At 40.7% G+C, this 16,567-nt stretch overlaps 1 protein-coding gene across 1 annotated transcript in view; it reads left to right on the top strand.

Moving 5' to 3' along the window:
• Positions 1 to 16,567, top strand: part of LOC138299788 (all-trans-retinol dehydrogenase [NAD(+)] ADH4-like) — a 195,055-nt gene that overhangs the window by 134,848 nt on the left and 43,640 nt on the right. Inside the window, exons 5-7 of the mRNA XM_069238346.1 lie at positions 4,972 to 5,203; positions 10,549 to 10,809; positions 12,198 to 12,333. Of these exons, the coding sequence (XP_069094447.1) occupies positions 4,972 to 5,203; positions 10,549 to 10,809; positions 12,198 to 12,333 (629 nt within the window). The remainder of the gene's footprint in view (positions 1 to 4,971; positions 5,204 to 10,548; positions 10,810 to 12,197; positions 12,334 to 16,567) is intronic.

Raw genomic sequence — 16,567 nt, 5'->3', positions numbered from 1 at the left:
TTAAGGGAAACCAACGACTTTGAGGGGTTGTTTTAATGGCCTGTGCAAAAGGTACAGGCCAACCTGTTAAAAGCTATAAAAGAGGGAACACACAAGCCATTAGGGAACAGAGGGCCATCTACTGGTCTGTTCTAATGGAAGCAAAAGCAGCCTGGAATTATGTTATTTTGTCTGATCTCCTTGACGTCGCTGTAGCAAATGACCAGAAGAAATTCCTGTCTCTGGTCAGTATGGGTGACGGAAGAGCGGGTAAACCTTTGGAAACAACAATCCTACCCTGTGAATGGGTCCCCCATTTTGGGAGATTTTACTCCCCATCCACTGCCACTGAGTGTGTCCGCGGTTTGAGAGTCCCTCTAGCACGATGAACTTGACTCTTTTCCCAGTAGTTTTTTCACTTGTGGAAACTGAGTGAGCTGGGGCTTCGTTTAAACTTGAAAAAGTGCCAGATCTTGGCAAAATCCCAGCAGATGTTTTTAAATCGGATCTTGCAGTCTGCGCACCCTACTTCAATGTGGTTTCAAATGTCATTTTAACAGAAGATGCAATCCCAGTGTCATGGAGAGGGGGCAGGGATTGTGCCAATTTTTAAAAAGGGGGATCCTAGCATTCCCTCCAACTACTGCCAATTAGATTAATAGATAATCTGCAAAAGATCTTTTGCAAGCAGGTACTTGAGTGGTTGTTGAACTGGTGTGAGGAAAAACATATCCTGTTGGGCCTGCAAGCAGTATTTAAGCACAGGATTAGTGTCGTTGATCGGGCCTTCCGGTTCCTCTTGGTTAAATGGAAGATGGTGGAACTGGCCAAGGGTGAACATTTTGTGGCATTTATCGATCTGTGTGCTGCTTTTGACTCTCTGCCCAGAGGAAAGTTGTGGGAGGTGCTTCTTAGAATGGGAACCCCTCCAAACCTTTTGCACTTAATTTGATTGCTATATGAGGGAGATTTTGCCAAAGTTTGGTAGAGCACGAATGGAGAATTAACTGAGGCTTTTCCTGTAGGCCAAGCTGTGCACCAGGACTGCGTCCTTGCCCCAACTCTTTTTCTCTTATTATAAATAACTGTATTTCCTATCTTTTGACTTGTGTTAATGATTCCCCTACCCTGGTTTGTGGAAAAATATCAGCACTCCTCATTGCAGAGGAAACAGTGTTGTTGTCCAAAACCAGGAGGGGCCTTGAAAATCTGATTGATTGCTTAGACAAGTTTTGTGGCGACTTTGGCGGTCATTATGATCATGGTGGGGTGGCCTGCCATGCCGGCGGTGGCGGCATGGCGGGCCACCGCCACCTAATGAACACTATGAGGGCCGCCATTGGCGGCTCTCACTCACCTTCAGGCTGCCTCCATCAGGCAGCCTGGCGGCGGTCGGAATCATTGTCCGACAGGGCAGCGGTGCTGCCCCTCGGATAATGATCCCTAATTCTCCATCCTTTCCCTGGTGGGTTTCCCCACCAGAGAAAGGCTGGCAGAGGGGGTGCACCGGGGCACCCCTGGGGACCCCTGCACTGCCCATGCACTTGGCATGGTCAGTGCAGGGGCCTCTTTGCAGTGCCCCATCGCGCAGGTCACTGCCCGATTTTCAGGGAGGCGACGTCAATGTCCCCGCCAGGCATTCCTGTAAGCCGGTGGACGGAAACAATGTTTCCACCCGCCGGCCCACAGGAATGTTCATTATACGGCCGGCGGGGATCCGGGGACACTGGTGGTCAGTAGTTTGACCGCCAGCATGAACACATCGGTTGCGACCGCCCTGTTCATAATGAGGGCCTTTGTTCTTAAACTAATACATCCAAGACTAAATACAGGACCTATTCCAAGAGAGTCAGAGTGAAAGGGGTCATTAAGGTGGGATCCAAAGATTTGAAAACAGTTCGGGAGTTCAACTACCTGGACATTAGGGTAGATGAAACTGGATCCTGGGATTCCCATATGTTAAAGAGCAGTCTAGTAGTGAACCATAGAGCTGGAGCCATACATACAATTTGCCAAAAAGGCCACTTGGTCCTCTGTATGCCAATCAGTGGAAATCTATAAAGCTCAAGTTAGGGGAGCAGCACTTTATGGTGTAGAACTACGAGGCCACTGTAATACTAGCTCCTAGCATGTAACGGAAAATACATTTTTTAGAGGTCTCCTTGGTTTCGGGAAGCGATCACCATTGTTCCCACTGTGCTTGGATCTTTGTATCCTTGAAATAGCAATGCTGATAACAACAAGATCCCTGCTGTATTGGATGCGCATTTGGAGCACTCACAAATTGCTATATCTTAGGGAGGGCTGGCAGGAAGTTACCAAGTCCAACAGGGTAGAGAAAGTTAAATGGCTGGGACAGATTAAAAGAGCCTGAATAGATCTCGGCCTGGAAAAATGTTGGTGAGAGCCCCACTCTATCTGCCCAGGTGATGCACTTAAAGGTAAAACCTAGCACAGGAGAAATGTGTCAGTCATAGGGAGCACTCCACCGCTATAGGCAGCCTATCAAGTGCTTTTTTTACTTCACAGATCTGTAAGCAAGGCTAAGGGATTCTTGGGCTTTCTCTGACCGGTACAAGCATTTTCGTTGTACCACCAATTTAGGTATGAGACCCCCCCAGTAGCAGCTTTCACCACTCACTGGGGGAAGATGAACCAGGGGTCTGACTATTGCCTTTACTCCAAAAATATACCAGAAACTGATGGGCATTTGATGTTCTTCTGCCCCCTCTATGCCAAATCTAGAAGTAAATGGATTACATTAAGGAGAAGCCTATAGAATATGTAAAAGTGACATTTCCTTGATCGTGGTGATGGCTGTTTCGAAATTCTTGTATATAGCTTAGTCACAAAATGTCCCAGACGAACCTCTGTACTGATCATTTTCTAATGAGATTATAACTATTGGATGGTATGTTGTATGTGATTTTTAAAGATATTTACTTCTCTTTTAAGTTGTTTTTAACGAGTAAATTGTTCTGTTTTGAATGTTCAACTATGTATTCTTTGATAATGAAACTAATGTTTCGAACTGTCAATAGATGATATGGTACGGAATCCTAAAAGTGAAAAACTCTCAAACTCTGGCCCAGGCCTTGTAAGAACTAAGATCTTGGAACCATTTGCTGGATGAAATCAGACTCGGCCTAAACCTGCTATCCTTCTGGAAAGACAATGGGGCTGATTTAGGTCTTGGCAGAGGGAATACTTCGTCACAAATGTTTGTGACAAAGTATTTCCCTCCGCCAAGATCTAAATCAGGCCCTTAGTCTGTTGTTTACCATTGGATTGTGCACTACTATATTATTATGTTTTACGAAAGTGTTGGGTACAGAACATGTGACATCACACGTATTTCTTTAATTCCAACTCCATGTGCTACTGGTGTAGTTGATCTACCCTCAGTCTGTACTGAATAAGTTACCTCCAGCATCAGAATAGACTGGTTGTTAGCCCACTGTAAGTACCCTACTCTTTTGGATCAAGTTTGCAACTATCACATTTTCCAGAAGGCCTGAATCTGACATAAAAAACATCTTAAGAAAAAAACAAAGTATGGTCTGGACATATTGTTAAAGGCTCTGTGGACATACAGGAAATGTTAAAGTAACTCTACCTCTTAAGGAGAATACCTTGTGCAGGAGAATTAGTTTCTGTTTTGATGAGACATACAGGTAAAAGTTGGACAAAAAGACCTGTAAATTTGAGGCATGGCATAATAAGGCCCCAAAGAACACTCACCCTTCAAGTAAGGAATGAAGCTTACAGAGACAAAAATTCAAAAGGAGAAAAAAGAGGTTCAAAGGGAGATCATTATAAAGGCGTTAAAAGTAAAGACAAGCCCCAAGCAGGAATATGCAAATGCATTACATGGCCTTTAATTTGCAAAATTGCTAAAGCACAACATCCAGGGAACCTCGCTTCTATGTATCTGCTATACATTGAAAACAAATCAAAGTAGACAGAAGAGGGAGTTATTGTTGAGGAGGGAGAAGAAACAATAAAAGGGAAATAGAAAGAGGTCAAGTAGAGAAGGTCTATCTCTAGGGAACTGGACCTTCACAAATTCAGATAGGACGGAAGGAAAGAAGCTGACAAGGAGGTAATGAGGATTTCCTGGTTAATCGGAGACCTAATTACTGATTCCATTGACAATTTCTCATTACTCAGGGAATTATCAGGGTTCTACCTGAAATCTGCATTAATTCCCCCAACGATAGTGGAACCCTAAGTATAACTAACACTGGGGTCCAGAATTACCAACAATGCACCAGGACACTCTTAACAAGACCCAGAGCCAGATTTACAAAGATGTAATGCAGCTCAACGCAGCAAGACAACTTTCTGTGCTGTGCCACACAGTGGGCATGAACATATAGGGCATTAATGCTCTATCTCTGCATTGACACACACAGTGCAGCCTAGTGCCAACACAGGCACTTTTGTTCAATGGTGCCAAGGTGGCTATGTTGCAGGCAGCATTGTTTTTGTGCAGGAAGGGGCACCTTCCTGCACAAAACAATCTTTAGACTTTTTTTCTCTTTCAACATGTGCTGGAAAGTGCAGCACACATAGAAAGAGGAAAAACTTCCCCAGGAAAACATAACATTTTTACACATTCCCAGGTATAATAATGTTAGTAAATCAGGGAATGCACCAACATCATGGGGGGCTACATGAGAACAACCATGATCAACCAATGGAGTGCCTTCCCAGTAACTTAAGGCAGCAGTTGTGCTGCCTTGCGTTACTCCAGATTTACTATGCCACACAGAGACACGCAAGGTGGACCTGTGTTGCATAGTATATCTTCCTTAAGGCTTGCATTGCCCTTGTGTCACCTTTATGTGACCCATGGTACCATAATCCTTGTATAAATCTTGCCCTGGTGTCCGGTTGCAGCAACTGTTCTGCTACTATGTTCACATTCTGATGCAGTTAGGTTTACATTGTTTCATTGTGTTGACTGCCTTGAGTGTTTCTTTTTTTCAGCAAAATCAAAACTGCCATTTCTGATCAAGACCTGATGGCCGACAACACCAGCCGCTTTACATGCAAGGGAAAGCAGATCTACCACTTCATGGGCACCAGTACCTTCTCTCAGTACACCGTGTGTGCTGAGACCTCTGTCGTCAAAATTGATGATACCGCCCCACTGGATAAAGTGTGTTTGATTGGCTGTGGATTTTCCACTGGCTATGGAGCTGCCCTCAACACTGCTAAGGTAATCAAATTAAATTAAGTGCAAGGTTGTGCTTTGAATAGTGCAGAGGCAGCTGCTAAAACCTGTAGAAAAAGCAGCATAGCCACATTTTGTTTTTTCCCAAGTGCACTGAGGTGCCTACAATGAATGCTGTGAGCGGTTGTAAACATGTGATTGAAGAGCCTACAAATGTGCACAAGCTACATGATTTCAGAAAGCTGATTTGCTAGTTCGAATTATAGATACATTCACGCTTGCGTTAGCATTACTCTGCATATTTTATTGTGAAGCAAATGTTTCTGAAAAATTACGCTGTATAACTCACTCACAAAAAGAACATGCACGGAAATGGAAACCCCCTTATCAGAAATGCACTTGAAATCTCAGTGTACCTACATCTGCATGGGGGCTGCACACATAAATCAATCCAATACATTTATGACTCAGGACCAGCGGTTCTTAACCTTTTGACTTGTGTGGCCCCCACTGAATAACTTCTGTAATCTAGGGGCACCCTGAGCCATTCTCTGAAGCTGGGAACGGTGGCCTAAGACATTTCTGTGATTTGAGCCTCAAACCAAAACACAAAAATACAAAAGCAAGTGTACATCAAACAAATACTCAAATATTGCAATATTTTGCTTAATTCAGAATCACATATATAAAAAGTTCTAATTTTTTCAGTTCTGCTTCTTTATTATGTTTATAGTTTACTCATTTTAATTTACTAATTGTATTATTTATTTTTGTAAAACTGTTGCGGACCTCCCTTATTAAGATCACAAATTAAGAACCACTGCTCTCGATCATTTATGCTATTGCATCCAACAATGGGCTTGTCTGACGCATTATTAAGTTTTTTATGTTGATCTACAAAAAAATCCAGATATGGACTACTACTATACTGTCAGGAAGTCAGGAAAAATGTATATAGGTAACAATAGAATTACTATTCTTAACTCTATATTTATGTACATTGATGATCTAAGTAGGTACGTAGATATGGAGTTCTAAATAGTAAAGATAGATAGATAGATAGATAGATAGATAGATAGATAGATAGATAGATAGATAGATAGATAGATAGATAGATAGATAGATAGATAGATAGATAGATAGATAGATAAAACCTAGTGGTAGTCGCCACTACGTAGTTATAGTTAAGACCTATTTCCATAGACAGAGTGTTTTTCGTTTTGCCAATAACGTTAGCGCCGCTTGAACAATCTTCACAAATTTTTCAGAACTTATACTTCGGTCAGTTCAGCTGCTGTCTTGAAAGTTTGGGAATGAACCGTCAAGCGATGGCCAAGAAAAAGGGAGGGTCCCAAAATGCATTCTCCCCATTCATTTTTCCACATGGTCTTTAGACATGCCAACAGACTTACATCAAATTTGGCAGGAAGCTAGATCTTGGTCCGCAGATTGTGCTTTTTGTAATTTGGTGTAAATCCGTTTAGTACGTTAGGAGAAATTAAAGGTAAAACAATAGAGATATCTAGGGACACGGATCCGACTGCCCCCGTATAGATATCTGATTGGGTGCCAACACTTCAAAAAGGAAGTGTTGGCAGCCCGGTCCCAGGAAAAAATGTTTTAGAAAAACAAGCATTTGCAAAGCAATGGGTCTCGCATTTGCTCGACTTAGAGCTATTAATGTTGTAAAGTCAAAACCGGACTTTTATTGCCACATAAAATGAAAGTGAAAATGAATACAGTTTTACATAAGCAAGCCGACGGCCACCATGAGTGTGAAGAAGACACACAAAAGGAAACAGAAGTTCACTCGCAGTCAAACGTATTGGCAAAAGTGTGATTATCCATGTAACAGGGTCGATGTAATGCAAAGCGCTCGACTACTGCTCAGCGTGATCGCGCTGTGTAGCATATAAAAATAAAAAGTAGTCCAAAAATCATGCTGAAAACATGGAGCCTCATCTGTTTTCAGTAGTTGGCTGGTGCACTCGAGGAGGGCTAAACACCGGAAAAGGCATGACGTATGCATGCCTTTCACAAATGAAATCAAGCAAATTTTAAGCGGCAAGACCACCAACCAACAAAACTGAAGGCCGTGCGGTGGGCGCGGTAAAAAGCCCACAGAGAGCTTGTGCGCTCGACACTAACAAAAAGAGGCTAGGACTTAAAATATATATTTTTTTTAACATCAGATCCTAATCCACATACTGAAAGGTAATCTCACTCTTATTAATTGACAAATGCATTTTTCTTTTCAATTTGTCCAGAAATATCTCATTCTAAGTATATAATTCATCAAAGCCTAAAAAACTCTCTATCTCGCTCCCTCTCACTCTCTTTCTCTCTCTCTCTCTCAATTTCTCTTTTTCAATCTATTTCTCCCACTCACACACCCACTCAATCCCTTATGCACTTACTCACAGACCCACTCAAACTCTCACGTACCCACTCACAGACCCACTCAGACCTTCATACACCCATTCACAGACCCACTCAGACACTCACGCATCCACTCACAGACTGACTCAGACACTCACGCACCCACTCACAGACCCACCCAGACTCCCATACACCCACTCACAGACCCACTGAAACCCTCACGCACCCGCTCACAGACCCACACAGAGACTGATGCACCCAATAAGACACTGATGCATCCACTCTCACACCCAGACAGACGCTCTCACCCCCAGATACACCCTCTCACCCTATTCCCATACCCAGAGAAACAGGTTACAGCCAACTGCCACCACGCATGGCCAAAGACCGTGGGCAGTGTGGGGTTGGGTGGTTAGGGGGGTTGGCCGCAGGGTTTGGCCCTGGCCTGGCTGCCAACCCTCACCCTGCACAGGTGAAGACTGTGTATGGGTAAAGGCTGTGCATGGCGCAAGGTTGGGTGTTTATATGGGGTTAGGCCCTGCCGCCAACCACTGCAGAGGCCCTGCGTGGCAGTGGTTGGATTAACGTAAAGTAATGAAAATTACTATACATTAAAAAAAACAACATAGAAATTCACTGAAAAAAACAAAGGTTACAGGGACGTTATAGTGAAGAAATGGAATGTAAAAACCCATAGGAACTCACTTTAAACAACAAAGGTTACAGGAGCGTTATCGTTAGACGCACATTTTAAATGTACAAAACCATAGAAATTCACCTGTTGTTAGAGTTATCTCAAGTAACTATAACTCGTGCCCTAAGGTAACTATAACTCGCACCCTCGCCATGCACTGCTTATTACCCACAAATTACAGCATTCATGACACCTTTGATAACATCATTGAGAATATCAATGTAATATTTGCAGTAAAATATTAGACGAAAAAACTGTGCATGGCTAGGGTGTGAGTTATTACCTTAGGTCACGAGTCACAGTTACTTCAAATAACTCTACAACAGTTGTATTTCTATGGTTTTGTACGTTTTAAATGTGGGCCTCACTATAAAGTCCTTCTGACCTAAATATAAGCGAAATATATATATATATATATATATATATATATATATATATATATATATATATATATATATAAAATGTCAGCAATGCTCCCATTTGTGTCCCTTCTTTGCCCTCTCGCTGCCAGTGCACGATAGGGGAATGAGAATGAGGTACACAAAATATCTCAATATCTCACAAAAAAAAAATCTTCCTTCTCAGCATACAACAACATGCCCTACGAATAGTGCACAAGTAAATCTTTACTTCAAACCTGTTTCCTGTGCAACTACCTGGAATGCCTGTCGATATATTCATATATATGTGTGTATATATAAAACTCTAAGCCTGAAGGGGTTTTGTTTTGATATTTATATATGTGTGTGTGTGTGTGTGTGTGTGGGTGCATCCACTAATTGAACTGTAGGACTATACTAAATTGTTTGGTGGACTTACAGTGCACACTTCAGATTTGTAAGTGAATTTAACCACATATTTAAATGTCCAACTTGTTTCAATTACTTTTTAAGGGGAAGGAAAAATCAGGAGGTGCGACAAAGAAAACGTGCAAGCCCTCATCAGTCTAAACCTGCACAGTAGCTTCTAATCCAGTCTAAACCCGCACAGTAGATTCTAATCATAGTCAAATATTGACTTTTGAAAGTAGTCAATGCTTTTGCAGAAATAGTCACAGCTACATATAGATATAAATTGTTCCTGATTACAACCTCAGAGAGTAGTTGCCAGTCAATAATGAGTAAAATGGGTTATGGGTGACTCTCTGCGTGCTAGAACCGAGAACGTTTCTGGAGTTCACGGTTGCTGTACGCCTGCGTTACATTTGATGGAAAATGTAATTGTGTAGTTTTGCAATCGACTTTTATAGGTTTAAAATCCAAACTAATTTTAATATTAAATTATACTTATTTTGAGCACGGGATCTATCACTAGTAAAATCACACAGTCTCTCAATGGAACTCCAATGAACTTTTTAAATTCATAATAGGTTGTGGGTGGTAAAATTCTTGGAGAAAGAGGAAGATTTTTTTTTATTTGTTATCGGTCCATCTGTCATTGACGATGTTCGACTGGCATGAGAATTACCATTGGCAACAAATGAGGGAAGGAAGAATTGCTGCAAACATATCGGCGAAAGAGGTGGGACATCTTCCTAGATTTCCTGATTCGACCTTGGATTGCCAGGTCAGGACCCTAAACAAATATAAAAAATCAGTAGCAATGAAAGGGGTTCAAACTTAAAGAATAACGTTGCCATTAAAACACATACATTTGTGTCTTGTGACGTATGAATGCAGGAATTAAAGCCACGTGTTTGACATTTCAAAGTGGCTGATTCTTTTTGGACAAAACCAGAAGCAAAAGAAAATTCAAATTGACCCTTATTACATTCTGAAGATATTTTAAATCAAAAATTGCTTTGGGCCATAATCCTTCATATTATTTTTATTTGTATTCTCGATGGATAAAAAAAAAGGGAAGACGTGCAAACGTCCAAACAAACGTGTGTAATGTGTCTGCATGCCTGTCAGAACATACTGCCATGGTAAAAAGAAAAAAGCTTAGATGACCACTGCTTAGGAAACATTGGTTCCCGTCTCCTGACTAGGGCAGCAGGTACCCAAAATCTGTCTTCATTGCTGCATCGAAAACTAGAATGCGTCCAACTAAAGCTAATTGAGTGATAAAATGTCAAAAAGGATTAACTATTTTCCTACAAATGTAGGTGTGAGTGATACAGTTGGACTATTGCAAATTCTCTGTTAGATGTCTGTAAAGCATAATTGGAGTGCAAAGTTGAAAGTGAAAGCTATAAGTGTTGTATATGTGTTTTATAAAGTGTTTACCTAATTTTCATGAACTTCTACTTATTTGCCTTGAGTGTATTTGTGGTTTATAGGTAGCACCTTGTGTAACAGTGTTTTATTTGCTGTAGGTTGAACCTGGGTCCACCTGTGCTGTGTTTGGATTGGGAGGAGTCGGCCTTTCAGCGGTCATGGGCTGTAAAGCAGCCGGAGCAACACGTATCATTGGCATCGACATCAACAAGGACAAATTTCCAAAAGCGCTGGAACTAGGAGCCACAGAGTGCATTAACCCCCAGGACTACTCTCAGCCTATTCAGAAAGTTATTGCAGAACTCACCGACGGTGGAGTTGATTTTGCCATTGAGTGCATTGGTCTTTTGGATGTCATGGTAAGTATGTTTCTCTATCACTCAGTATATCACATGTTCTTCTTAGAAATCCACTCTATGGTCTTCATTAAAAGTGGCCCAGAAAATAGGCTGGATTTCCCTCACATCCGAATTACCAATATTGGGTGTCTCACCAACGGGGAGAATGGGGAAATATCTGGCCCATTACAGATTGGACCCTGTGGGTCTACTAAGACATTAGGAATTTCTGGAGAATTGATAACTCCAGGTCCAATACCCCTAGTAATTCAACATTTTGTGCCACCTGAAATCTTAACGTTTGCAGTCTTAATAAATCAGGCCCAACTGTTATTGAAGATGCTTAATCCTGTGCCAGTTGAGAGTGTTTGATGGGGTAAGTGTCTTTCAAAGTTGATTTGTTAAGTCATGGTCTGTATTTGTAATTCCATGGGTGTCCTGAAGAATTATCAGTGGACTAGATTTTTACACTCCCAGATCTCCTTTCTAATTAGTTCTCCCGGATCTATTGCTTTTAGCCAACCTAGCACCATAATCAAACTTTTATTGTTATGTGAGTCATATTTAATCTTTTCAAAACATATTAGATATTTACACTTTAAGAGGTTTGCAACATGATACTTACAGAGTTAGTTCATCAATTTACCTGAACTCTTCCATTTATAGAATGCACATTGCATAGAAGATTTAAACGTATTAGTTAACCATCCCAGGCATCACAGTTTTGAAATTTACATATCAGTGGCTTGTCCTTAGAAGTTAGTGTCATTTCCAATCAGCGACAGCCTAATAATTTCTGAGTTTAGAATTGTTGTCCCGAAAATAATAAAAAAAACGAATTAACTAACAACCGATCCAAAGATCTTCAACAGATCTTCCAGACTATTAAATTTGCTTAGGTACGTCGACTGGTAAAGTCTTTGCATAGGCTGGATAGCTTTCGGTCTGCAAACGTGCCAAAGGGTGTAAAGTCTTCACTGTGTGAGGAAGGGGCAGGGCCTCAGTGGGGGCATGGCCATGTGCAGAGCACAGCCTGGGGCACTCTAAATTCCATGCCTCTCACCCACAACTCCGAAAAAAAGAAAGGTTCTGAGGCTGCCTGGAGGGTCTCCTGGGGAAGTTTCACACCAAGTAATGGATATCAGCTGCAAAGGTCTGCAAAAGCTGCTCTCTGCAGGGGGTTCCAGCTTATTGTGTGCACATAGTGTGATCATGGCTTTCACCGGGTGCCCGTGTGAAGGGAGCTGATATGTTGTGACACATGGTTGCAACATATGAGTTGTAAGATCTGTTTTTCTATCAGATTTGTCAATGCTATGTCCCCGGAGTGCAGAGTTTTGTGTTATGCTTCACCTCTGCAGGCACAAAAGTCCTGGTTTCTTTTTTCACTGTTGCTGATTCTGTTTCAGAGAGCGGCCCTTGAGTGCACCACTGTAGGATGGGGAACATGCGCACTTGTTGGAGTGTCATTGGATGACCGTGGTGTTGCTGTTGACCCATTTCAGCTGATCATGGGGCGCACCCTCAAGGCCACCTTCTTTGGAGGTAAGTGGTACTTGTGGCGATTGCTTCTTTGCATATGGATTTAAAACACATTAGTACGGTGAGAAGAAAATAACGTATCGCAATATGATTCTGCCTACAACTTCAAACCTGTTTTTCCAAATATGTTTCCAAACTGTGAAAGCGTAATGAAGGCTGTTTTTGGTGAACTGCAGCTTAATATGCCATGTGGGTAACTTGCATTGGCTTTGGTGGTTATTATGTCGCTCATGGAGATGGCTGTCTTTCTGCTGAACAGTAACTGATCCACAGGCTGTGAGAACAGTATATACGAGCTTTTAACTTTCCTGTGTTCTTTTGTGCTTATGCTTAAACATAACTTTAAAAGGGTACTTTTGAGCTGAATTGGTAATGCTTTGAGTGGTGCAAGCCTATTTATCCATTCAGTTTATCTATTTAATTCATTAACTGGAATTCCACAAAGTTGGGTTATAATAATAGTTTACAGACTCCCGAAATGTAGCGGTAAGGTATTCGCGAGCAGGAATGAGCTCCCTGGGGGCCCTTCACCTTTCTGTTGGAAACATTTTTTTAAGAGTAGGCCCCGTTCAGTGAACCACTTATAACCCTTAATAATGCCAGTTCCAAGTTTTTTGTTTTGTTTTTCCATTTTTTAAATGCATCCTATTTTCCTTCAAGGAAATAAAAAACAATGTTTAACTTAAAAGCAATCAGAGACAGGGTGGTGTGCCCACCCCAGCAGCCCACCATCCCTGTGATGGTTGATATTCAAAGGGGGTTTCAATTTGCGAACTACCTCAATAATATTCATGAAGTTCATATCAAACTCCACACCCACCATTTAAAGGCCCTACACAACACTGGCCCAGCATAATCAACAATGGCATCTACTTTCACAAACCTTCCAGATACCGCTGCTTACCCGGACTCTACTTGCACAGATTCCATACAGCCTTTACCCTCATTGCGCCTAAAACATGGAACACCCTGCCACTACACACAAGAGCCTCCTGCTCTAATTCCACAAAAAGCTAAGGACCTGGCTTTTCGAGTAGTCCCCTAGGCTCTAGGTGTGCCTTGACTCATACTTGCTAAACGCCTGGGTGATCTTTCAATCTACAAATCTGCATAACATAACAGAACATAACAGGTTGATCTAATTGCAACCTACTACGAATCAGGTTTTAGTCCTATTAGTACATAGGTTGGTTTGCAAAAACAGAATGGATTCGGTAAATGTAAGTGATCAACTCTATTCATAGTACATCCAGCCCTCAGACCGGTGTAGATCATTTCAAGTTTGTATTAAGGTCAGACTGTACTGTATGTTGTGGTCTCTGTCAGCCTGCCTTTCTAACATGACCTAAAATTACCTCTGCTGTGGAAATTGTTTGCAGTGGTAGTTGTACCAGAGGGGGGCACATGGGGCAGGTGGGGCACACACATACACACTCATTCACACATGTGCACACACACATGCATCCATTCACAACACTCACTATTAAATGTACATACAGTCATAAAGGCATGCACAAAACAAACACATAAAACTTACCTTCACTGTAGAGAGGGTAGCCTTGGTGGTCCCAGAAGGGTTCGAACTGCTGCATTTCCTCATCGGCTGACCTAATATCAGCCAATGAGGGAAGGCAGCAGTCCGTCACTCGTCACAAACTGGCATGGGGACAGTGAGACTGCTGACTTCACCTCACTCTGTGGCTAGGTTTCATTGATTGACACTTAGCCCTGGGCACTTCAGGGCTTAATATTGAAGCAACCTGGTCCGTGGCAGTCAGTGAAGGACCTTGAGGGACTTTTGCCAGGCTGAGGAGGTCACACCCACACGGCTATCTACTTAAGTTTTTGAAAGTGTTCCAAGCTCCCTCTTCTCACACTGTCAAGTCTGCCTCACTTTTGAAAGGTTTATTAGCGCTAATAACTGAAAGAAGGCTTCATTTTAATATTGTGTATGCGCCACTATGCCAGCATCAGCACGTACAAAAAACAACTGATCAAAAAAGGTAGTCATGCCCTTCTGTGATTTAGTTCCAAGGCCTGTACTAAACATTAGAGTTAAGGATTGTATTGAAGTATGACAAGAGGTACTCAGATATCCAGCAAAAAACAACAAGGAAGTCTACAAGACTACTAACAGTGAAATGCATATCTACAAATAACTAATTTTATAAGGCATTCCAAAATGCACTTATATAGTTTTTCAGTGCTGTAAAAAAAAACTGTTACTAATAATTAGAGCTCCCGGTTTTCCGTTTTTAATGATTTTTACAGATAAATACAGAAATGGATTGATTTATCATTTACAGATCTTAATATCATTGGAAACTTATAGACATTCAAATAAGAATGAACATTTTTTAGTTAAATAAATATGGTAATATACTAGTTTCAGATTCATTTTTCCACAAAACCTAAAATCGATACAGATAAAATTAGCAAAAAATAAATATGGATAAATAAAGACAGTTTTATGGTATTTATTTTTTTGACATTTCTGAGAACCCTACCAATAACTAATTAATTGGTACTTCTTGCGAAGATGTCAGGCTAAAATTACCCTTTTGTGATTCATACTTGAGAACTTCTGATCAGTGCAGAAGTCACTTCATTAAGTCACTGGGCCATCTTGCCAGCAATGATTAGCTCCAAATTGGTCTGGCTGGTGTTTATTGACTGGTTTGGGTCATCCCTGAAATACAAGAACAAAAAAATGAATGTTCTTTCCTTAAAAAAAATCAATGTGAAGTGGGTAGTAACATGGTATAGATGCCCTAACGGACTGAAGATAACAAATGTTGAGAAGTATGAGTATGTTGGTTACAGAACAGCTAAATAAAGCTAAACAAATATCACTAGTAAACATGAAATTAAAATGAATCAAAACCTTTCAATTAATAGAACAAATAACAATACTTGAGGCTATTTACAAAGGCATATTTACGTAAGTCTACACATGTCAAGCTACTCTTGCACTTTTGAGTAACTTTGCTATCTTTAGCTATTCACCATTACCCGTGTAAAGTTACTCAAAACTGTAGACTCCCATCTCTCCACCCCCTAAAATATGGGGCAGAGTACTACTAGTAGTGACTTTATGACTGTATTTTAAATTCTGCACACTTGGTGGAGACCTCCACAATTGGTCAGGGATCTCCTTATGGTAAAGTATACCTAAAATTTAAAAAGCATGTTAAAAGTTAATGTTAAATAATTGTAGATATGTATTTAAAATGTAGAATCTGTTAATGTTACTGCACTATAAATGTAACCTTTAAATTCATTTTTTAAATACATTTAATTATATATATATATATATTTTTAATGTTTACAAAATAAGGCCACTTAAAGTAAAATGGTTATATTTATTATGTATTAAATGTTCCTAAACGTTGTGTATTACATTATTTGAATGTAATTACATTAAAAAGTTATATTTATTTTAAATATGGAAAAGGTCATGACATTCTTTGAAAAGGTATTTATAAAAATATATTTAATTTTTGTAATATTAACATATTTATATATATTTTTAACAATTAAAATGAATTAATTTATTTTGACACTATTTTCTGAAGAGTTCTATTTTAAGGCCCTACCTCCATTGTTTTCTATGAAGGGTATTGAAGTACCAGTGGTTGGCTATGTGTGGTACTGGACTTAATCCATCTCTAAGCTGGAGGACATTTACAACTGTTTGGGTCTTTTCAGGCTGTAGTAACTTTAGAAATGCAATTTGTGAATAAGAAAGGACATACTCTTTTTTAGGTGGGTGCATGTCCTCCCCAAGCCCCACCCTAGCCCTCTCTTAACACCTCTATAATCCCCGCCTAAACAGTAGTAAGTATTCCCCATATTACAGCTGCTCCTTACTTCCTCCTGTCCCTCCCACATTTACTACTAAAACATGTGGGCAAACAACTACCCAGTGAAAGTGGCATACTCCTGCAAACTTATATAGCCCATTCTGCAGAATAGCGGAGTGCAACAAAAGTGTGGGAATGCTTTCCATAAAGGCATGGGTGATATACAATTCGCTGTTGCATGACCACCCATAAACTCACAATTAAATTTTTTTGTGTTGTGGGGAATTGAGCTATGACATTGGAGAATATCTTGTGGAAAATTATGGAAAGGAATGAACAAATGCTAGACTTGCTCCCTGGAGCACAGCTCTCTGCCACATAGAGTAGTGGAGAATGTTTGGCTACTCACTTCTCGAGTCTTTTGGATTCTTTCT

Source organism: Pleurodeles waltl, chromosome 1_2 (assembly GCF_031143425.1).
Source record: "Pleurodeles waltl isolate 20211129_DDA chromosome 1_2, aPleWal1.hap1.20221129, whole genome shotgun sequence".
Classification (NCBI taxonomy): domain Eukaryota; kingdom Metazoa; phylum Chordata; class Amphibia; order Caudata; family Salamandridae; genus Pleurodeles; species Pleurodeles waltl.
The sequence above is the reverse complement of the archived record's forward strand: the minus strand, read 5'-3'. Positions and strand labels throughout refer to the sequence as shown.